The following is a 22,155-nucleotide window of genomic DNA, read 5'->3' as shown; positions in this document are numbered from 1 at the left end:
AAGCTCCCTTTTTCTGAGAAAAGAAGGTCCACCTTAACCAGGCCCTTGAGCACAGCCTGAAGACCAACTGCTTATCCTTTGAACTAAATGGGACCATGCCTCTAAACAATGTTTGAAATAAGTCTAGGGGCCAGAGAAATAGCATGAATGTTGATAAGGTCGGGAACTCCACACGCACCCACCCCTCTAATGACTCCAAGAGGCAGAGACCATGCAAAAACTAGGGGTTTTATTTATTTACAAGCATGCAGGGGCTCCCCCAGAGGACCAGAGAGCCCGGAACCAGCCTTTATATAGCTTTTACAGTAGGGTGGTTCATTTGACATTTGCTCAGTTACGTTTTTGCAAGATTTAGATAACCACAAGTCATAAGGTTTGCAACAGTCAAAATGTCAAGGGCAAATTTTTGGGTTTAAGGAAGGGGTGGGGTCCTCATGAAGCTCAACAGTTAAAATGTATTTTTTGGTCAAGGGCGAGTCCTCAGAGAAGCTGCAGAGAAATTCTTTTACCTTACAATGTGAGGCGTTTGCCTTGCATGCAGAAGGTCAGTGGTTCGAATCCCGACATGCCATATGGTCCCCTGAGCCTGTCAGAAGCGATTTCTGAGCGTAGAGCCAGGAGTAACTCCTGAGTGATGCCAGGTGTGACCCAACCCCCCCCCCAAAAAAAAGGGAAAGAAATCAAGTGTCCAGACACTTGTCTTAGTGGGGAGCAGTCTCATTCCTGCTCTTCACCCCTGCAATCAGAATGTTGATGTGGTGGCAGAAATGTGACCATCCTGGGATGAACTAACAGCTGTTGGGATTACAATTTGTTTTATCCAAAAAAAAAGGCCCTCCCAGGCTTCTTGCCCTTCTCTCTATTTTTTTTTTTTTAAGTTTGATACATTTTACTTGCAACTTAGAAACTTGTTTCAGTACAACGAAGTGCAAAAACATTTCAGGGGCCCCACCTGAGATAGGGCAAGTTTAGACCCCCCCCCCACTTAGGTTATCCCAGCCCCCACATGCTTTGCATGCAAACAAGGGGGGTAGGAGCAATGCCTGGGGGATTCCACCTACAACGCAGCCTCACGCAGGATTCTTGCCCTTCTCTTATCTTTTATCCTTTTATCTTTACTTTTTACATGTGAAAGGAATACCTCTTGGGAAATAGCTCAAGATTAGTCTTTTGTCTGCAGTCTAACAAGACAAGCCCAGTTGTGATTGAGAAACTCAATAAAGGTTTGAGGGCCCAAGTGATGGCGCTGTGGTAAGGCACTTGCCTTGCACAGGGCTGACCCAGGATGGACCTTGGTTCAATCCCTCTGCATCCCATGTAGTCTCCGAAACCAGGAATAATTTCTGAGTGCATAGCAAGGAGTAACACCTGAGTACCACCGGGTGCTGCCCAAAACAAAACAAAACAAAAGGTTGTTGGGGCCAGAGAGATAGCATGGAGATAGGGTATTTATTTACCTTGCATTCAGAAGGATGATGATTGGAATCCCGGCATCCCATATGGTCCCCAGAGCCTGCCAGGAGTGATTTCTGAGCATAGAGCCAGGAGTAAACCCTTGAGCGATGCCAGGTATGGTCCAAAAACCAAAACCAAAACAAACCAAAACAAACAAAAAAAGGTTGTTGGTTTGGGCCACCAGAAGAACCATGAGGTTGAAAACTCCCAAACCTCTCTCTTTGCTGGCAGTTTGGTCTGGTTTATATCCCACAATGACCCTGTTCCAGATGCATTTTCCCCGGAGTTTGGATTATGACATGCATAGCCCACAAACGATGAAACTGGATAAACCAAATTCTTAGCGACTTCAGTCGCTTTCACAGTCAAGGACTGCCAGCTGCTGAGAAAGAAGCTTTTAGCTTTCTTTTAACTATAGATAGTTTATTGGGGGAGTTCATAATCAGAGGTGTTCAGGGAATTATGCAGTGCTGGGGATGGAACCCCATACGGAGCCTTTGCTTCAGCCCTTTGAGTCATTGTTAGGGTTTGAGTTGACAGCCTAGATGGCACTGAGAGTCAAAGACGACCTCTGATAATGCAAGATGCAAAAGGGAGTTTATTTGGCTAGCCGAGGTCCAAGTCTCATCCAACCAAGAGAGTCTTGACAAGAACCCCGAAGCAAATCTTAGCCAGTTTATATAGACACCACAGCATTAACAATATAAGTATTTCATTGGTTTATACAAATAGTTTAACGTTTATAGCATACATGATTGGCCTATCTCTTTCATCACATACATGATTGGCTTATATCATTTTGCGCACAAAGCATATTATTTCTTAGCATTGATGTTTCAACTTATCTCTGACTCATCTGACTCAACTTTGGCTGTTACGGGGCCTTGTCAGGTGGAACATTCCGGACCCACCTAGTCCCTGGATCTTAACAGAATAGGGAGGATCTTGACATCCTTGCATTCCTTCTGTGGCTTTATTTCTGAGTTAACTCCCTCTGTTTTAGCTAAGAGTGGAAAAGTACTAAACTTTTAACCTGTCTCAAGAAAAACTACTTTTACTAGGGTTTGGGCTCATCTTAGTCGAGGGCCATTATCTTGAACCCAGAGGATCTTGGTTCTTATATCATCTTCCCAACTTTTAATACAGTGCTTGTCAGATACTCTTAGGGGCCAGAAAAAAATAAGCAGGGTGGAACAGTGGTCAGTACCACCAGCTTTATGTTGGGTGAGGGAGACATACCCATGCTCAGGGGTTACTTCTGATGAGGAAAATTTCTTAAATGTTTTTAGGTCTTATATATATTTTAAACTTCTCTTTTTCAAAAACTGCCCCATTTTAGAATTCTAGCCTGCAAACAGAAACCCCTGCCAAAAGAGCAGGGAGCCGCAGAGACAAAGAGGCCTCAGACAGTTAGAAAAAGGCCTCAGACAGTTAGCTCGAGTTACGATAAGCAAGTTCTGCTCTCACAGCTCCCAAGGACAGCAAGCCTGGGAGATAAAGACTTAGGCATGTGGGATCAAGGCCCGTTTATACTTATTATTATGTTATAGCTGCCACTTTAAGTGAGTTTTAAGTTTTATAGGATATATGTATATCAATAAGTTAAGTTAACCGTTAAGTATTCTTATATTATTGCTAATAATTATAAGCCTAGAGTGATTTCAGCAGTACCAACTAGAGGGGGTTCTCGGTGCCAGAAAGCCCAACTCCCATGCTTCTGAGGCTGACATATGTGCCACTCTGTGCAAAGGAATCTAACAATTAGCTACATTTGAACCTTAAGGTTTTTTTTTTGTTTGTTTGTTTGTTTTTTGGTTTTTGGGTCACACCCGGCAATGCTCAGGGGTTACTCCTGGCTGTCTGCTCAGAAATAGCTCCTGGCAGGCACGGAGGAGCATATGGGACACCGGGATTCGAACCAACCACCTTTGGTCCTGGATCAGCTGCTTGCAAGGCAAACGCCGCTGTGCTATCTCTCCGGGCCCTGAACCTTAAGTTTTAATGATCCCCTTTCTTCTCTGTAACTAACAAGGCCAGGTTGTTCCCATCCTGGCCCACTGTGATAAGCTGACATCTACAATATGTAACACTGGGGTTGATAAGTTTTAATGACCTCTTTGTTCATTGAAGATATTTATTTCTTCTGGCTAAGTTATGATGTAAAAATGCACAAATTGTGCCTGTAAGAAATGATGACACTGTTCCTTAAGAAATGATCTATAGGGGTCAAAGAGATAGCACAGTGGCGTTTGCCTTTGCAAGCAGCCGATCCAGGACCTAAGATGGTTGGTTCGAATCCTGGTGTCCCATATGGTCCCCCGTGCCTGCCAGGAGCCATTTCTTTTTTTTTTTTTTTTTTTTTTGTGGTTTTTGGGTCACACCCGGCAGTGCTCAGGGGTTATTCCTGGCTCCAGGCTCAGAAATTGCTCCTGGCAGGCACGGGAGGACCATATATGGGATGCCGGGATTCGAACCGATGACCTCCTGCATGAGAGGCAAACGCCTTACCTCCATGCTATCTCTCCGGCCCCTAGGAGCCATTTCTGAGCAGACAGCCAGGAGTAACCCCTGAGCACTGCTGGGTGTGGCCCAAAAACCAAAACAAACAAACAAACCCCCCCCCAAAAAAAAAAGAAATGATCTATATAAACCTTGCTCAGACAAAGCTTGAGGTCTTTGCTTTGGGATTTATCCCAGGGCACTGACCCGGATCCAGAATAAAATCTCATCTGTGCTCTTGCATGGTCTCTAAGTCATTCCTTGGCACTCTCGGGGTGCCCTGAGGATGGGGATTTTTCCCAGACCCTAATACTTCTGGCTCTCAACCAGAAATTACTCCTGTCAGTGCTCAGGGGACCATATGAAATATTAGGGTGTTAGCCCATCCCCCATTCTTTCTGTGTGACCTTACCTGCTGTTAAGACCTGCCCATTTCTGGGAGGAGTCTGTGGGAGGTATCAATAGGAATACTTGAGGGGCAGGAAGGGGATGGATTGGGGGATTGAGAGAGATGCAGCAAGGGAGAAGCAGCAGGAGAGATGGCTGAAAGAGGCTGGATGCAGGGCTGATGATATCCAACATAAAAGGTTATGAGAGAAGCCACACCTGTTGGCTAGAGCCTTGAATAAAGCTGATATCTCCTGGAACCTGACTGCATGTGTTTTCTCCCTATCCTGAACCCTCAGACCTGCCGGCTGAAGGAGGCTGCACACAGATGGCCTGGGCTGGAGGAGAAAGGCCTCTCACCCTCCATCTCCATCCACTTCCATCCAGCCCATCCAAGGAATGTTATTCTGCATTAGGGATTCAAGTGCAAGACAAGTGCTCTACCTGCTGTGTTGCACTGGCCCTGATCTACCAGCTTTGGGAAATACTAGTTTAGAGTATGAAGGATGGTATTTTTGGTCCTACAGCATAATAAACCCCAAAACCAGGCTGTTTAATCATTTTAACCTGACCCTCTCCTTGGTTTTTATTTTGTTTTTGTTTTTTTGTTTTAGGGCCATAACTGGCATATTCAGGAGTTACTCCTGGATCTGAGCTCTGAAATCACAGTTGGGGGACCTTATGGGATGCCAGGGATTGAACCCAGATGGGCCACACGCAAAGCAAACACCCTACCTGCTGTGCTATTGCTCCAGCCTTACTGCCATGGCTTGTTTCCTCATCTTCCTGGCTAGACTGTAGGCCTTGGGGCTGGACAGGAACCAGCTCGCTCTTGGAGGAAGCAGTTCGTTACCTGGCATGGCAGCTGACTGATGGGCAGATATGGGCCACTCAATTCTCACCAAGATGAAAAGAGGTGAATGAGATCTTCAGAATTGCCAAGTTAAAAGACATTTAAATGAAAGTAATGATGAATGGGAATATCAAAACTGAAAATAAATCAGGAGAAATCATCAGGATGACTTGTTGAACCTTGTTGCCAAGAGATGCTTAACTCAAACTGCAGACCAAAAAAGCCTGGGTGGCATCACAGGCTTTCCAGAGGGCACCACGGGTTATAAACTGATTCCACCTTAGCAGAAGGACTCTTGGAATCAATAAACCCAATAACCCTGTTTTCCCCAGTAAGCCTCAGAGGGGTAAACTGGAATAATTTTAGGCAGTGTAATGACATGATTTTTCTTAACTGTGGTATCATAAATTATTCCAAACCTAAAGATGGCCAAGATCATTATACAAAGCAGGGTTGAAGGGGTCCTCTCATTCTATAAAGCAGGTCACTACACTATGGGCAGGAGTCCAATTGTGTGTGTGTGTGTGTGTGTGTGTGTGTGTGTGTGTGTGTGTGTGTGTGGGTGTGTGTGTGTGAAGCAAAGTCGTTTTTTTGCTTTGATTTTTGGGCAACACCTGGCAGTACTCAGGGGATACTTCTGGCTCTGCACTCAAAAATTAGTCCTGGCAGGGGCTGGAGCAATAGCACAGCAGGTAGGGCATATTCCTTGCATGCAGCCAGTGAATCTGGTATCCCATATGGTCCTCTGAGCTTGTCAGAAGTGATTTCTGAGTGCAGAGCCAAGAAAGAAAGGAGAGGAGAGGAAAGGAGAGGAGAGGAGAGGGAGGGAAAGCAAGCAAGAAAAGACAGAGAAAAGAGAAAAGGAAAGAAGGAATAAAGGGAAAGAAATGAAAGAAGAAAGGAAGGGAAAGAGAAAAAGAAAGGAAAAGGAAGGAAGGAGATAAAGAAAGGAAGAGAAAAAGAAGAAAAGAAAGAAAAAAAAGAAAAGACAAGAAGAGAAGAGAAATTACTTCTGGCAGGCTCAGAGGACCATAAGAGCTGCCACAGATCCAACTGGGGTCAGCTGCATACAAGGCAAATGCCCTAACTGCTGTGCTATCATTCTGGCCCCTAAGCAAGGTGATTTTTTTTTAATTGAAACTTGTTTAGAAAGATGGAGGGGAGGGGCTGGAGAGATAGCATGGAGGTAAGGCGTTTGCCTTTCATGCAAGAGGTCATCGGTTCGAATCCCAGCGTCCCATATGGTCCCCCGTGCCTGCCAGGAGCAATTTCTGAGCATGGAGCCAGGAGTAACCCCTGAGCACTGCCGGGTGTGACCCAAAAACCACAAAAAAAAAAAAAAAAAAAAAAAAAAGAAAGAAAGATGGAGGGGAGAGTAAAGGAGAAGTGTATGTTTGAGAGATAACACAGGCTCCTCCAGAGTGGAAACAGGAAAGGACATATACACACAAGCAATGGAAAAGAGAAACCAAAACCAAAGCAGGATATGATAAAGCCCCAAGATCATCTGCAAGGGCTGTTCTAGTATGATCTTGACCTTTGACATGCCAATGCCTAATAGCAACTGTCAAGACTTTGGAGTTTGAACTTGCTATCCCTAACCTGGGCGCACCCTCAAAATGACATGTCATCTGCAGGCTCATATCCAGTGGAGCAGCAAATGAGCCTCTTCAGTGACATCAAAGTCATGGTTCCTGTGTCCTGTTTTTCAGGACATCCTCAGTTTGGCTGGTTTGTTTTGTTTTGGGGCCACACCTGTCTGTGTTTATTAGGGCTCACTCCTGGCAGTGGTCAGGGAGCCAAGTGGAGTGCTGGGGATCAAACCTAGGTTGGCCACATACAACACAAGTAAGCACCTTTAACCCCTGGGCTATCTCTTCAGGCTGTCATGAGTCATGTTTTTAACTTTTGAAAGGTAGCCTTTGAAATGTATTTATTATTGCTTAGGGCAAATATTAAACACATAATAAATTTTTTCTTTTTTCTTTTCTTTTGTTTTGTTTTTGGGTCACACCCGGCAGCACTCAGGAGTTACTCCTGATTCTACTCTCAGAAATCACTCCTGGCAGGCTCGGGGGACCATATGGGATGCTGGGATTCAAACCACAGTCCTTCTGCACGCAAGGCAAACGCCCTACCTCCATGCTATCTCTACGGCCCCATAAACAGATAATAATTTGTATACATCACATGTCATAGGATTTTATTTTTGATTTGGGGGCCACACCCAGCCATGCTCAGGGCTCACTCCTGGCTCTGTGCTCATGAATCACTCCTGGCAGGTGCAGGGGAATCAAATGTGGTTCTGTGGGTCAAATTTGGGTGGGCCAGTTGTAAGGCAAGTGCCCTCCCCATTGTCTTATCTTTCTGACCCTATATGATAGGGTTTTTAGAACGATAACCCTAGTTCAAATCTTCAGGAATTGAATATCCGATGAATAGCCTGAAAATCAGTAAAATACACTGAGTGCTTCTCATATTGTGTCCCTTGGCACTGCACCCAGAGGCTGGCACTGCTCCTTGAAAGGAGCTTTCTCCACTGGTGGCCTTAGTGGGGGGCCTGTGTCTTCTCTTTTTTAGTCCCTAGCACTGAGAACGATTCCAGCAAGTGACTGGCATATGGAGGAGCCCCAGTGCTGCCCTGCTGTCATCTCTACTCAGGACACCTTCATGCCCTCTGCCTGCAGTGCTGGGAAGGCAGGACATGCTTGACCTGGTCCTCTAGATGCCCAAGTATGCAGGGGGCAGCCAGGGAAGGTCTGGGGGAAGAGAGTGGGATGGGTTCAAGGCTTGGCTGGTACCCCCAAGTTCACACATCAGCACAGTGTTGATTTTGGTACCAAGGGAAATTGCGGTTAAAGTGTAGTGGGTCCAGCAACCCAGGTTCGATTCCCCAGCACTACATAGGTCTCTTGAGCCCTGTAGCCCTGAAAGGGTTGACCACTAATCGAAGAGCCAGGAGTAAGCCCTGAGCACTACCAGGTGTGGCCCCAAGAAAAAACTAATGCGTCCATTTCATGGTACTTGGCTTGTCCCTCTGGCCTCCAAATCCCTGTCTCCTCGAGACACACTTCTTTCAGGTAGGAACACAAAAACAGCTGTAGAGAGGTTTACACGTGTGACTGCAATGTATACATAGAATATGCATGGTTAAGTAAGAAAAATAATATGTCAAACCCAGGGTTTCACACATGCAAGGAAAGAACTCTACAACCGAGGTATAGCCCCTCAGCATACAATTTTTTTTTCCCTTCCCCAACTTGTGCATATATTTCCTCTAAAGGTTTAGGTTACCAGAAGCTGAGTGAAAGCACATGGAGAGGGCGTTTGTCTCGTACACAGCCAACCTGGGTTAGATCCCCAGCATCCTATACAGTCCCCTGAGCCTGTCTTGAACACTTGAGCACTGTTGGGTGTGAATAAAAACAAAACAAAATTAAAAAAAAAAAAAAAGGGCCCGGAGAGATAGCACAGCGGTGTTTGCCTAGCAAGCAGCCGATCTAGGACCAAAGGTGGTTGGTTCGAATCCCGGTGTCCCATATGGTCCCCCGTGCCTGCCAGGAGCTATTTCTGAGCAGACAGCCAGGAGTAACCCCTGAGCACCGCCGGGTGTGGCCCAAAAACCAAAAAAAAAAAAAAAAAAAAACCAAAAAAAAAAAAAAATTAAAAAAAGGGTTTAGGTTACCTTGTATTTTGTTACTAAATGTAGTAACATTTAGTAGCAATCATCTTTCTTATTATGCCTCAAATTGCTGTCAATAAAATGCTAATTAAGTTTTTGACTTTTTTTTTTTTTGGTTTTTGGGTCACACCCAGCGGTGCTCAGGGGTTACTCCTGGCTGTCTGCTCAGAAATAGCTCCTGGCAGGTACAGGGGACCATATGGGACACCAGGATTCGAACCAACCACCTTTGGTCCTGGATTGGCTGCTTGCAAGGGAAATGCCGCTGTGCTATCTCTCCGGGCCCGACTTTTTTTTTTGTTTTTGGTTTTGTTTTTGGGTCACACCCGGCAGCGTTCAGGGGTTCCTCCTGGCTCTACGCTCAGAAATCACCCCTGGCAGGCACGGGGGACCATATGGGATGCCGGGATTCGAACCACTGTCCTTCTGTGTGTAAGGCAAACACCCTACCTCTGTGCTATCTCTCTGGCCCCATTGACATTTTTTTTAATTGTGTGAAAGATGTCATGTGGGGACCACACCCAGAATTACTGAAGGACCAATTTCTCCCTATGGTGCTCAGGTGTGAACTCCATCTTCCTGCTGGCCAACCTTGCACTCTGGCCAAGTCATTTCCACAGTCTCACAATTTATTTTTTTAAATCTAAAACATTTATGTCTGTTAGTATATCTGAAACACAAATGTGATGTATGTCTGAGTAATCTAAAGGAGTCTTTAAGGGATAAACTATCAAGATCTTAGCCTTGTCGAAGATCTAGGGCCAATCAATTGCATTTCACCACACCCCAACATTCTCGGCAAAAGTTATACCAAAGGATCAAACTTGTCCTCAAATCCTTAAAGAATGAGGGTCTCATACCTGATTGCAAATTTCTTTAGTAATTCTACTCTTTTGTCCCATTTTTTTTGTTTGTTTGTTTGCTTATTGGTAAAACCTAGCGTGCTCAAGGGTTACTCCTGGCTCTGCACTCAGGAATCATTCCTGGCGGGCTTGGGGGACCATATGGGATGCCGGGCATTAAGCCATTGTCGGCCACTACAAGGCAATCATCTTACCAGCTTTACTATAGCTTGGATCTCATGCCTCCATTCTTTCCTTTATATTTTTGGGTCACACCTGGCAGCACTTAGGGGTTACTACTACTCCTAGCTGTGCTCAGAAATCATTCCTGGCAGGCACAGGGAACCATATGAGATGCTGGGATTTGAACCACAGTCTGTCCTGGATTGGCTGTGTGCAAGGCAAACACTCAAGAATCATTTTGATGGGACCAGAGTAGGGTATTTGCCTTGCACGTGACCAACTGGTTTTGATCCCTGGCATCCCATATTGTTGGTATAACTAATCTTTGCCCTATTCAGTATAACTCTTTGCTGGTGCAATCTCTGGCAGCACCCTTGGATTGAAACATCCTTTGTATTGGTCTCTTACCCTCCAGGTTCTCCATCCAGGGTGTGGTCTTGTTTTGCCAGTAAAGACCCAGGGTCTCAGGGAAATTTTTCCACAGCTGAGCTATCTGCTTCTTAGGAGCTTAGGAAGTCTTGCAAAAGTGTGGAAGTTCCCAAACCTGTTTTATCCCCTTAATCATGTGTGGATTATTTCCTATGTCAGCATTTGCTTCCAGACCCATGTTCTCGAATCTCCTGGATTTGGGGCATAAGGTTTCTGCTTCACCATATGGTACCCGAGCCTGCCAGAAGTAATTTCTGAGCTTAGAGCTAGGAGTAATCCCTGAGGGCCACTGAATGTGGACCCAAAACAAAAACAAAAGAACCATTCTGAGCCCTAAGTGACTGTTATTTTGATACTAATGAAATCTTCTGATAGAAAGGGGACCGGAGATGCTGACAGTATGGCTCTCAGCATGCTAAGATCCAACCTGCAGCATTTAAGCCTGGTTTACCTACCGATTTTGCCAAGGGCAAAAGGTGACAACCTCTTGCCTGAAACACTGTTTTCCAACAGTAGACAAGCAGATATGTATTCATAAACCACAAGAAACATTCTCTATTTTTTCCCCACCAGCAAGAAGAGGGTGGCTTTTGGTGGTTTTGGTACTGCCTCTGGCAGCAGTGGTAGTGTATTGAGTTGAAGAAAGAGACCAGAAAAAGGGTGGTGGTGGTGGGACAAACAGCAGTGTTTTTATTGCATTTCAGGACACAATACAAAAGCAAGGAGCTAGCAAGCTTGGCGTCTCAGGGTAAGTGCAGTGGCTAACAATGGCCTTTCCTCCAGTCTCCAGAGACATTTCCTATCATATCACCCATACTTGAACCCTCAGAGCTACTAGTTTTATTGTCACAAGGTCCACAAGGTTTTTCCCTGCCCCCACCCACACAACAAAACCTGCCTATTTCTTCATTCAGATTATGGGACATCCTTGATCCAAGGGTATTTGTGGAAGATTTTTTTCTTAAGACTCTGTGTGTAAGGGCAAATTTTCCTGGTTTGGCTGCTGATCCCCTAGAACTCTCAACGGCTGAGTTTGGGAGCCTGCATCATTCTTTACGAGTTCTTCTGAGGAACCTTGACTGTGACCTGTAAGAGAGATGTAGAGAAGCTGGTAAGTACCTAGGTCTCAGCTGGGCATGACACAATTAAGAATAAAGGGGCTGGAGTGATAAACAGTGGTAACGAGTTTGCCTTGCACGCAGCTGACTTGGGATGGACCCAGGTTCAATCCCCGGCATCTCATATGGTCTCCCGATCCTGCCAGGAGATATTCCTGAGCACAGAGCCAGGAGTAACCCCTGAGCACTGCTGGGTGTGACCCCCCCAAAAAAATCCCCAAAATATTATATTCAGTATAACTCTGATTTTTTGTTTGTTTGTTTGTTTGTTTGTTTTTTGGCCACACCTGGTGACGCTCAGGGATTACTCCTGGCTTCCGGCTCAGAAATTGCTCCTGGCTTGGGGTACCATATGGGACGTCGAAGGATCAAACCTTGGTCCATCCTAGGCTAGCGTGCTCAAGGTTCAAGCCTTATGCCCTGGGCCACTCCGGGCCCCAACTCTGATTTTTTTTTTTTTTTGGTTTTTGGGCCACACCCGGTGACACTCAGGGGTTACTCCTGGCTACGCGCTCAGAAGTCGCTCCTGGCTTGGGGGACCATATGGGACGACGGGGGATGGAACCTCGGTCCGTCCTAGGCTAGCGCAGGCAAGGCAGGCACCTTACATCTAGCGCCACCGCCCGGCCCCAACTCTGATTTTTTTTTAATTACTGTATTTTTCACTCTATATGATGCACCTGACTAAAACGAACATAGGTTTTAGCCCAAAGATGTTGTGGTCCCAAAACAAACAAACAACACTCCCCCCCCAAAAAAAAAAAAAACCCAAGTAAGAATAGAAATGCTTTCCTGACTGCCACACCCACCGTGCTCAAGGCTTACTGTTGGCTTTGTGCTTAGGAATCACTCCTGGTAGGCTTGGGGGACCATATGGAGTGCCAGATATGGAACTCAGGTTGGCAGAATGCAAGGAAAGTACCCTACCCACTGTACTATCTCTCCAGCTTTTTTGGGGGAAGGGGGAGGCCATACCTGGCAGCCCTCAGGGTTACTCCTGGCTCTGTGCTCAAGAAATTACTCCTGGGGCCGGGCGGTGGCGCTGGAGGTAAGGTGCCTGCCTTACCTGCGCTAGCCTAGGAGACGGACCGCGGTTCGATCCCCCGGCGTCCCATATGGTCCCCCAAGCCAGGAGCGACTTCTGAGCGCATAGCCAGGAGTAACCCCTGAGCGTCACCGGGTGTGGCCCAAAAACCAAAAAAAAAAAAAAAAAAAAAAGAAATTACTCCTGGCAGGCTTGGGGGACGATATGGGATGCCAGGGATTGAACCTGGATCAGCCACATGCAAAGCAAACGTCCTACCTGCTGTGCTATTGCTCGGCTCCACCAGCTTCTTTTTTTTTTTTTTTTTTTTTTTTTGGCTCACACCCGGCGGCGCTCAGGGATTACTCCTGGCTCTGTGCTCAGAAATTGCTCCTAGCAGGCACAGATTTGAACCATCATCTGTCCTGTCCTGGATCGGCTGCATGCAAGGCATTTGCCCTACTGTTGTGCTATCTCTCCAGCCTGTTCTGTTTTGTATTGAAGCCACACCTGGCAGCACTTAGAACTTATTCTTGATTTTGTGCTCTGAGATCATTCTTGGCCATGCTTTAGGGATTATATGGGGTACTGGGGCTTGAATGCAGTTGGCAACATGCAAGGCAAGTAGCCTAACCTCTTGTCTGGAAAACCTTCTCTCTCTTTTTTATTTTGGTTTTGGGCCACACCCAGCAGCACTCAGGGGTTCCTCCTGGCTCTGCGCTCAGAAATCCCCTGGAGGGCTCAGATGACCATATGGGATGTCAGGGATCAAACCCGGGTCCATCCCGGGCTGGCAGCCTGCAAGGCAAAAGCTCTACTGCTGTGCTATCACTCAGGTTTCACAATATCTTTTTGGTTAGTTTCCTGGCTATCATCCCCTGGCAGGTGTTGATTTGAAGTTGCTCCTGGCCCCTCACACCTGTATCCTGGCCTTGCCTCTTCCTTCTCTCTTGCTCCCTAGCAGCTGAGGAACTGAGGCCTGGATACTGAGCCTGCATACTGCACTAGATTTCTTGCTTCTCGCAGCAACCCAACCCTCACTCCCACCATGCTGGGGAGTAGATCTCATCTCCAACTCCTTTTAGTGCCCAGCCAATGGTTCAGCATGTCAGCTGCTGGATCTAGCCCCTCGTCTGGACTCTTAAGTTCCCGAAGAACAAAAACCAAATAAACATATTTATTTTACTTTGTGGGCTGCAGGAGATCAGAGTCTTCTTGGTAGTGACTGTGCCTGTCCCATGTCCCTGTTCCCCTGAGTATTTTTCTTGTGGAGGGACCCCCAGACTGGAAGTGCCTGGGATCCCCCAGCATAGTGCTTAGAGGCAGTCCCTGGTGATGACTGAAGGAACCAATCAGTGTCAGATGTGGTCCGGGGCAGGAGCGATAGCATAGTGTCGAGGACACTTGCCTGCATGAAGATAACTCTGGTTTGTTCCCAGCATTCCATGTGATCCCCTGAACACAGCCAAGAGTGATTCCTTTTTTTTTTGGTTTTTGGGTCACACCCAGCAGCACTCAGGGGTTACTCCTGGCTCTATGCTCAGAAATCGCCCCTGGCAGGCACGGGGGATGCCGGGATTCGAACCACCATCCATCCTAGGTCGGCTGCATGCAAGGCAAACGCCCTACCACTGTGCTCTCTCTCCGGCCCCATGGAGTGATTCTTTTTTTTTTTTTTTTTTTTTTTTTTGGTTTTTGGGCCACACCCGGCGGTGCTCAGGGGTTACTCCTGGCCATCTGCTCAGAAATAGCTCCTGGCAGGCATGGGGGACCATATGGGACACCGGGATTCGAACCAACCACCTTTGGTCCTGGATCGGCTGCTTGCAAGGCAAACGCCGCTGTGCTATCTCTCCGGGCCCTGGAGTGATTCTTGACTGCAGAGTTGTTCCCAGTTGCCAGCTGCCAGTGTCTCGAATTGCACCATTTGCTTTAGAATATTATTTTTTCTTGTTTTCCTCATCTAAAACTGATGTTTGTTTTACGATCAGGTGCATCTTATAGAGTGAAACATGAAGGTAGTTTAAAAAAAAATCAGAGTTATACTGAATGTATTATTTTGTATCCTGCTTCTTTTTTTTTTTTTTTACTTTAAATGATTTGTGCTTTCCATGCACGTTGTATACAAAAACGGCTTGATGGTTATTCAACACTTGGAAGCTTTCAGAGCTGGAGAGATGGTATAGCAGGCAGGGCTCTTGCCTCACATGCAGCCAACCAACCTTTGTTCAATCTCCATCACTCCGTATGGTTCCCCCACTCTGCCAGGAATGATTTCTGAGCACAAAGCCAGAAATAAGCCCTGAGCACTGCCAATTCGGGGCCCCCTCCCCCCCAAAAAAAGAAAAAAAAGACTTTTATTTTATTTTTTGGTTTTTCGGCCACACCCGTTTGAGGCTCAGGGGTTACTCCTGGCTAAGGGCTCAGAAATTGCCCCCGGTTTGGGGGACCATATGGGACGCCGGGGGATCGAACCGAGGTCCTTCCTTGGCTAGCGCTTGCAAGGCAGACACCTTACCTCTAACGCCACCTCACCGGCCCCAAAAGACTTCCTTTTATTCCCTCTAGACACAAACTCAACCACTGAGCTACTTCCCCCAGGCCTGATTTAGTCTTCTTGTCTCTGACCAGTTGTTCCAGGTTTCCTCCTATAACTGAAACTACAAATATTTTATTTTTTATTTATTTTTGGGGGGAGTTTGGGCCACACTCAGAAGTGCTCAGGAGTTACTCCTGGCAGGCTTGGGGACCACATAGGTTGGAACCTGCATGCAAGAAAAATGCCTTAGGGCCCGGTTAGCACAGCGGCGTTTGCCTTGCAAGCAGCCGACCCAGGACCAAAGGTGGTTGGTTCGAATCCCGGTGTCCCATACGGTCCCCCGTGCCTGCCAGGAGCTATTTCTGAGCAGACAGCCAGGAGTAACCCCTGAGCACCGCCGGGTGTGGCCCAAAAACCAAAAAATAAAATAAAAAAAAAATGCCCTATTATCGCTGTGCTACAGCTCTGCTCCCTCCTCCAACTGCAAATATTTTAAAGGCAATAAAGGGCCAAACAAAGCACATACTTTGTATGCAGCACCCCTAGGTTGGCTCCTTGATCTACACAGTTTCCTAGCATAGCATTTTACTCTTCTTTCAAGTCTTTCCTGGCTGCTCATTTCCTCTCTCAGGCTTAATGGAGCATGTGTGAGACCAGGAGGTGATCAAGCCCCCAGTTATTTCTCAGGAGACAGCAGAGATGGGAGTGGTAGAAAGCCATTGGTGAGAATTGACACTGGTGGATGCCAGGAGAGGTCATACTCACAGTCTTCACTTCCGTGTATGCCTGAAGCCCGTACTCGCCCAGCTCCCGGCCGTTACCAGACATCTTATAGCCCCCAAAGGGAGACTGAGCTCCAAATACATCATAGCAGTTGACCCTGTATTTAGAAACCAAGATTTTAGAAGCAACTCCAAGAGGTCTTTGACATGGCCCTCAGGCCTCCTAGCTTAGCCTGTCCTCCCTGTGTACTAAAGGGAAAATAGAGGGGTCAATCCTTTGCAATAATCTTCCACCAGGAAAGGGAAGGAAGCAACAGGAAATGAAGTCTTGGTCTGGCCCTCCTCACTGAGGGAGGCCATGTCAGGCCACACGGGGACAGAAGGATGTTGTCGATAGGACTCAGGGCAGGGCCTAGCTCAGAGGGCATGCACCTTGCTTTACATGTGGGAGGCCCTGGGTTTGATTCTCGTGGGGTGGAGGTGAGGATAAAGGTCCCAACAAGAGGATATTTCATATTAGTGGGGAATTCTTACTAATAGGTGCTATAGTTTTTTACAGTTGATAAAGAAAAGAATGACTAGGGTCTGAGTACATGTTTTGCATGTACGAGTCCCAGGTTTGATCCTTGGCACTGCGTGGTTCTCCAAGCACTATAGGGTGTGGGTACCACATCCCCCCCAAAAAAAGCTATCTATTCCGATTTATTTTGGGGCTATGCCCTGCTTGGTGTTAAGGGAAAACACATATTCTAGTCCTCTCAGTTACCCCCAAACCTCACCATTCACTTTCTGAAGAATATTTAGGCTGTTTCCTACCTATTAGCTATGGTGAGGATTTGCCACACATTCAGGATTACTTGTTTGTTGTTCTGGATCGATCCCTGGTAATGCGCAGGGGATATTCCTGGCTCTGCACTCAGGAATTACTTCTGGCAGTGCTCAGGGGGATCATATGAGATACTGGGGATCAAACCTGGTCGGCCTCATACAAGGCAAGCAACCTACCTGCTATCCTACTGCTCTGGCCCCTAAACCTTATTTTTCATCCCTATTCTCTCTCAGTAGCATCCCAGCTAATGGTTATTTTGTTTTGGTTTGTTTTGTTTTTATTTGGGGGGGCACACCTGGTGATGCTCAGGCTTGCTTACTCCTGGCTATGAGCTCAGAAATTGCTCCTGGCTTGGGGAATCATATGGGACGCCAGGGATCGAACCGCGGTCCATCCTACCGGCTAATGGTTATTGTGAAGACAGAGTAAGTAGACATATGACGGTGCTTGAGGCGTTCCCAGATATGTACATAGAATCTTAGAAAACCCTGGCTTTGGGGATCCCTTCCTGTGTTGTGAGGGACAACCAGGAAACTCACCACACAGTGCCGGCCTGGAGGGCCTGGGACAGATAATTGGCCTTATCCAAGTCCTTGGTGAAGACAGCTGCAGCCAGCCCGTACGTGGAATCATTGGCTCTCCCCACCACTTCCTCAATGGTCTTGAACTTCAGAATCTGCATCACTGGCCCAAAGATCTGGGGTGAGAGAGAGCCAAATGAAGACCACAGGGGCCAGATTGATAGGACAGTGGGGAAGGCGCATGCCTTGCATGTGGCCAGCTCATGCTGAGCCCAGAGCTAGGATTAACCCCTGAGCACAGCCGGATGAGGTTCCCCCCAAAGAGAAGACTACAAGGAGCTGAAGGGGGCTGAACTAAGTCCTTCTTGGGCTCGTGGTTCCCAGAAACTAGAACACAATGAGCAGCTTGTAGGCGCTGCCAGAGAATGACTTCCCCCCAGACAATGAATGCCTGAAAGAAACATACAGAGATTACATGGGAATTATAAATAGTTTGTCCCGAGCAGAGAGCCAGAATTTGGCCCAGACCCAACTGCCGGGTCACTGAGTTAAGATGCTGGAACGAACTGTCCACTTCTCCCCTGGATACAGGCTCCACACTGACCTCCTCCTTTGCAATGGTCATGCCGTCCTGTACGTCTCCAAACACTGTGGGCTGGATGAAGTAGCCCCGGTCAGCAGCGGCTCCTCCCCCACACAGCAGCTTCGCCCCTTCTTCCTTCCCGGACTTGATGTACCCCAGGACCTTCTTAAACTGTGTCTCGTCCACCTACGGGAAGGCACAATGTTCCCCAGTCAGAGTCAGCCGCACCCAGCTGTGGGCCCAGAACCACACAGGTGCCAAACAACAAGAAAAACAGGGGATAAAAGATAAGAGGCTCAAGCAACCTCTCCAGGCCTCTTAAGAAAGACACATCGGGGCCGGAGAGATAGCGTGGAGGTAAGGCATTTGCCTTGCATGCAGAATGATGATGGTTCGAATCCCGGCATCCCATATGGTCCCCTGAGCCTGCCAGGAGTGATTTCTGAGTGTAGAGCCAGGAGGAACCCCTGAGCACTGACGGGTGTGACCCAAAAACCAAAAAAAAAAAAAAAAAAAAAAAAGAGAGAAAGACACATCCAACCCCATCCTTAATTTTCTATTTGCAGCTCCTCATATAATAGAAATGTTTTGTTTCTTTGTTTTTGGGCCACACCTGGCAGCGCTCAGGGATTACTCTTGGCTCTGTATTCAGAAATTACTCCTGGCAGGCTCAGGAGACCATATAGAATGTGGGGGATTGAACTGGCATCGACGGCGTGCAAGACAAATACCCTCCCACCATACTATCACCCTGCCCCAAGAGTGCACACTGCCAACCCGGATTCAATCCCTAGGGTCCCTCAAGCCCCACCATGATAAGTCCCTGAGCACAGAGCCATTAACAAGACCTGAGCACAGTTGAATGTGATCCAAAACCTTACAAATAAAAGGCAAAATAAAATTAATTGGTGATCAAAGTCTATTATGTATATATACAATATATATGTATATAGAGTAATAAGGACTGGTTCATATGTCAACTAGGAAATCAAAACATTTTTGTGAAATGTTTCACTGAAATGTCACTGTACCGCCAAAGTTTTGAGATGAGCCCACAATATGAACCACTGTCCTTCTCCATACAAGGCAAATGCCTTACCTCCATGCTATCTCTCAGGCCCCAGGCCTCTACAGTTTTTTTGTTTTGTTTTGTTTTTTTGGGCCACACCCGGCGGTGCTCAGGGGTTACTCCTCTGTCTGCTCAGAAATAGCTCCTGACAGGCACGGGAGGACCATATGGGACACCGGGGATTCGAACCAACCACCTTTGGTCCTGGATCGGCTCCTTTCAAGGCAAAGGCCGCTGTGCTATCTCTCCGGCCCCGCCTCTACAGTTTTAATGAATAAAATGAATATCTGGGGGCTGGAGAGATAGCACAGCGGTACGGCATTTGCCTTGCATGCAGCCGACCCAGGACAGATGGTGGTTCGAATCCCGGCATCCCATTTGGTTCCCTATTGCCTGCTAGGAGTGATTTCTGAGCGCAGAGCCAGGAGTAACCCCTGAGTGCTGCCAGGTATGGCCATAAAATCAAAAAAAAATAATAAAATAAAATAAAATATAGTATCTGCTAATGGGGAAAATAAAAATCAAAGCAAACCACTCTGTACAGTAAGAAGTGAAATGAAGCCCTTTCTCACCTGTGGCCATCCAACCACATGCCAGCGAGAATTATGGATGTAATTATCATTATCTGTCCTTTTGGGATAGAAAAGCACCGGGACCAGAGAGATAGCATGGAGGTAAGGAGTTTGCCTTTCATGCAGAAGGTCATTGGTTCGAATCCCGGCATCCCATATGGTCCCCCGTGCCTGCCAGGAGCAATTTCTGAGCATGGAGACAGGAATAACCCCTGAGCACTGCCGGGTGTGACCCAAAAGCCACACCAAAAAAAGAAAAGAAAAGAAAAGAAAAGAAAAGAAAAGCATTGTTTGCTTTACTTTGTTTTGGGGCCATATCTAGCAGTGCTAGACAAGTAAAAAGCATTCAGGGTCCAGAGTGGTGGCACAAGCGGTAGGGCGTTTGCCTTGTGCGTGCTAGCTTAGGACGGACCGTGGTTCGATCCCCCAGTGTTCCATATGGTCCCCCAAGCCAGGAGCGATTTGTGAGTGCATAGCCAGGAATAACCCTTGAGCATCACTGAGTGTGGTCCAAAGATAAAAACAAAACAAAAACAAAAAGCATTTTTACAGAGACCCATGGTCCAGGACCAAACTTTCCCTTCTGCCCAGACACTTGGTATAAGTGATGTGTCTATAAACTGGCAAAGTGCTATCTGCTATCAGCTCGAAGGAGCGAGGACAGGTGCCCTCAGGTTGGGACAGAGGCTCTGAGAGCAGGTGACTTCTCCAGGACACACAGTGGGAACACAGCAGAGTCCAGACTCGAAGCCCAGCCTGCCTGGCCCTGAGCCTATGTCAGTGTTGGGTCACACGCACCTACAAACGCCGATCTTACCTGCGGGCCCTGCTCGGTTCTGCTGTCAAAGGGGTTTCCCACCACACGGGACTTGGCCCGGGCCACGCTCCGCTCCACGAACTCATTATAGACGTCTTCCTGCACGAAGGTCCTGGAGCCTGCACAGCAGCACTGGCCCTGGTTGAAGAACAGCGCGAAGTGCGCCTGCTCCACGGCCCAGTCCACTAGAGAAGGCAGAGAGGAAGCTGTGAGGTGAGGGCAGCTTCCCTGGTGCCAGTTAAGTGCTTAGAGTGGAGAACAAGTGCACCCAACCCACGTAATATGAGTGGGGCTGGTGGGCCACGAGGTAGAGACCTTGTGGGGCCACTCTGAGCCCTTCTCAGCTGGACCAGGATAAAGGAAGTGATGGGGAGAGAGGACATGAGGCAGCACGGGGGTACAAGTGGGATGATACAGAGAAGCCAGGGCAGAGGGCCTCAGGACCAGGCTAGGGTCCAGCCTTTGGCCCGAGGTCAGCCCAGGAAGCTGAGGATCACAGAAGTGAGAACCGCAGTGGGACGCCCAGCCCCTTCCCCAAGCCAGGCCCCCTCCCCGACTCCCTCGGCAACTCACTATCAGCATCTGACATAATGATGTTGGGGCTCTTTCCCCCCAGTTCTAGGGTGACTCTCTTGAGGTTGCTGCTCCCTGCAGCAACCTGGATGAGGCTGCCAACCTGTAAGGGAGGAGGTGGGAGATAGGAGACAGGAGACAGAGAAGTGGGGAGAAGGAGAAGAAAGGGAGAGGAGAGGAAAGAGGAGAAAGAGGGATAGGAGAAAGAGGGAAAGGAGAAAGAGGGAGAGGAGAGAGAGGAAAGAGAGAAGAGAGAGGAAAGAAAGAGAAGAGAGGAGAGTGAGAAGCAAGATGGAGAGAGGAGGGAGAGAAGAGAGAGAGAAGAAGGGAGAGAGGAGAGAAAGAAAGAGAGAGGTATTTCAGCCAAAGATGCACATAGGCCCCAAACAGGATCCCGAAACTTCTGTAAATCAGGCCTCACATGTTGTGAGCACCAGAACTACAACAAGCCCACCGGGCTAGGTATCCTGTGGAGTCTACATGCACTATGGGCCCCAAAACCTAAAACGCAAAACAAAATAAGGAACTTTGAAGGTCCCAGAGGCTTAGACTTGGGGCAGGTGGTCAGTTTAGGGCTTTGTAAAGTCCAGTCAGTTGCAGTCTCTTTAGTCCACAGAAGTTGCCTCCTGCCCCACAGCAGCTGGAATGTCACCCAACCCCAAATAATCTAAGCAAGCCCATGGGGCCCTCATTGGAACTCCTGGTGATAGCCCAGGGCAGAGTAGAGCAGAGAGAGCAGCAGACCTCCTCCTCCTCTGCTTTCTCCACCTCCTCCTCCTCCTCCTCCTCCTCCTCATATCCTAGAGCTCAAGGGTACAGGAGCATCTTACCTCAGTGGAGCCTGTGAAAGCCACTTTGTCCACGTCCTTGTGGGAGGCTATAGCAGCTCCAGCCGTGGGGCCAAATCCGGGGATGATGTTTACAACACCTGGCGGGAACCCAGCCTGGGGACGAGTGATCAAAAAGGACAGGGTCTTTCAGCTGCTGCCCCCAGGACAGGCAGCTGCCCAGGCAGAGTGGAGCAGAAACTCTGAAATTCCAGACGGCATAGCAGGAGCCTGTTCTGTGGGGTTTCCTGAGAGCAGGCTGCTCCCCTTTATAAGGAAACAGAGACTCTTCTGGTCCCTGGTCGGCCAGCCATAAGTGGGCTACTGTCCCTTTAAGGGTGAAGATGTCAGTTATCAGATGCCTGCCCCTTGTAACTGCAACTGGAGGGCAGCTGGCCTGGAAATATAAAACTTGGGGCTGAAGTGCTAGGGATCATTGCCTGCCCTTGCCCTCTGTCAGATGGCTGCCACCCTATGCCAAGGCCAGATTGCTTCTGTTGGATGGTCTCTGCCGAATTGCTGGAGAGATTGCTTGCCAGACTACCTCCTTCTGTTGCCTTTTGCTTCCTCTGCTACTATTTTCCTTTGTTTGGTCCTTTTCCTGGCTGACTCCTTGCCTTGATCCCAACCT

At 47.8% G+C, this 22,155-nt stretch overlaps 1 protein-coding gene and 1 long non-coding RNA gene across 2 annotated transcripts in view; both read right to left on the bottom strand.

Annotated features, from left to right (window-relative positions):
* Positions 1-6,726: 6,726 nt before the first annotated feature.
* LOC126031118 (uncharacterized) lies at positions 6,727-7,529 on the bottom strand. The gene is made up of 2 exons (XR_007503237.1): positions 7,385-7,529; positions 6,727-7,178 (listed from the first exon to the last, which is right to left on the bottom strand). It is a non-coding gene; the product is annotated as an uncharacterized LOC126031118 (long non-coding RNA).
* Positions 7,530-10,997: 3,468 nt separating this feature from the next.
* Positions 10,998-22,155, bottom strand: part of ALDH2 (aldehyde dehydrogenase 2 family member) — a 35,967-nt gene continuing 24,809 nt past the window's right edge. The window contains exons 7-13 of the mRNA XM_049789345.1: positions 21,528-21,641; positions 20,698-20,800; positions 20,125-20,309; positions 17,688-17,852; positions 17,102-17,259; positions 15,777-15,891; positions 10,998-11,416 (exon numbers count right to left, since the gene is read on the bottom strand). Of these exons, the coding sequence (XP_049645302.1) occupies positions 11,384-11,416; positions 15,777-15,891; positions 17,102-17,259; positions 17,688-17,852; positions 20,125-20,309; positions 20,698-20,800; positions 21,528-21,641 (873 nt within the window). The 3' untranslated portion in view covers positions 10,998-11,383. The remainder of the gene's footprint in view (positions 11,417-15,776; positions 15,892-17,101; positions 17,260-17,687; positions 17,853-20,124; positions 20,310-20,697; positions 20,801-21,527; positions 21,642-22,155) is intronic.

Source organism: Suncus etruscus, chromosome 15 (genome assembly GCF_024139225.1).
Source record: "Suncus etruscus isolate mSunEtr1 chromosome 15, mSunEtr1.pri.cur, whole genome shotgun sequence".
Classification (NCBI taxonomy): domain Eukaryota; kingdom Metazoa; phylum Chordata; class Mammalia; order Eulipotyphla; family Soricidae; genus Suncus; species Suncus etruscus.
Note: the sequence above shows the minus strand (reverse complement) of the source record. Positions and strands in the feature narration are given on the sequence as shown.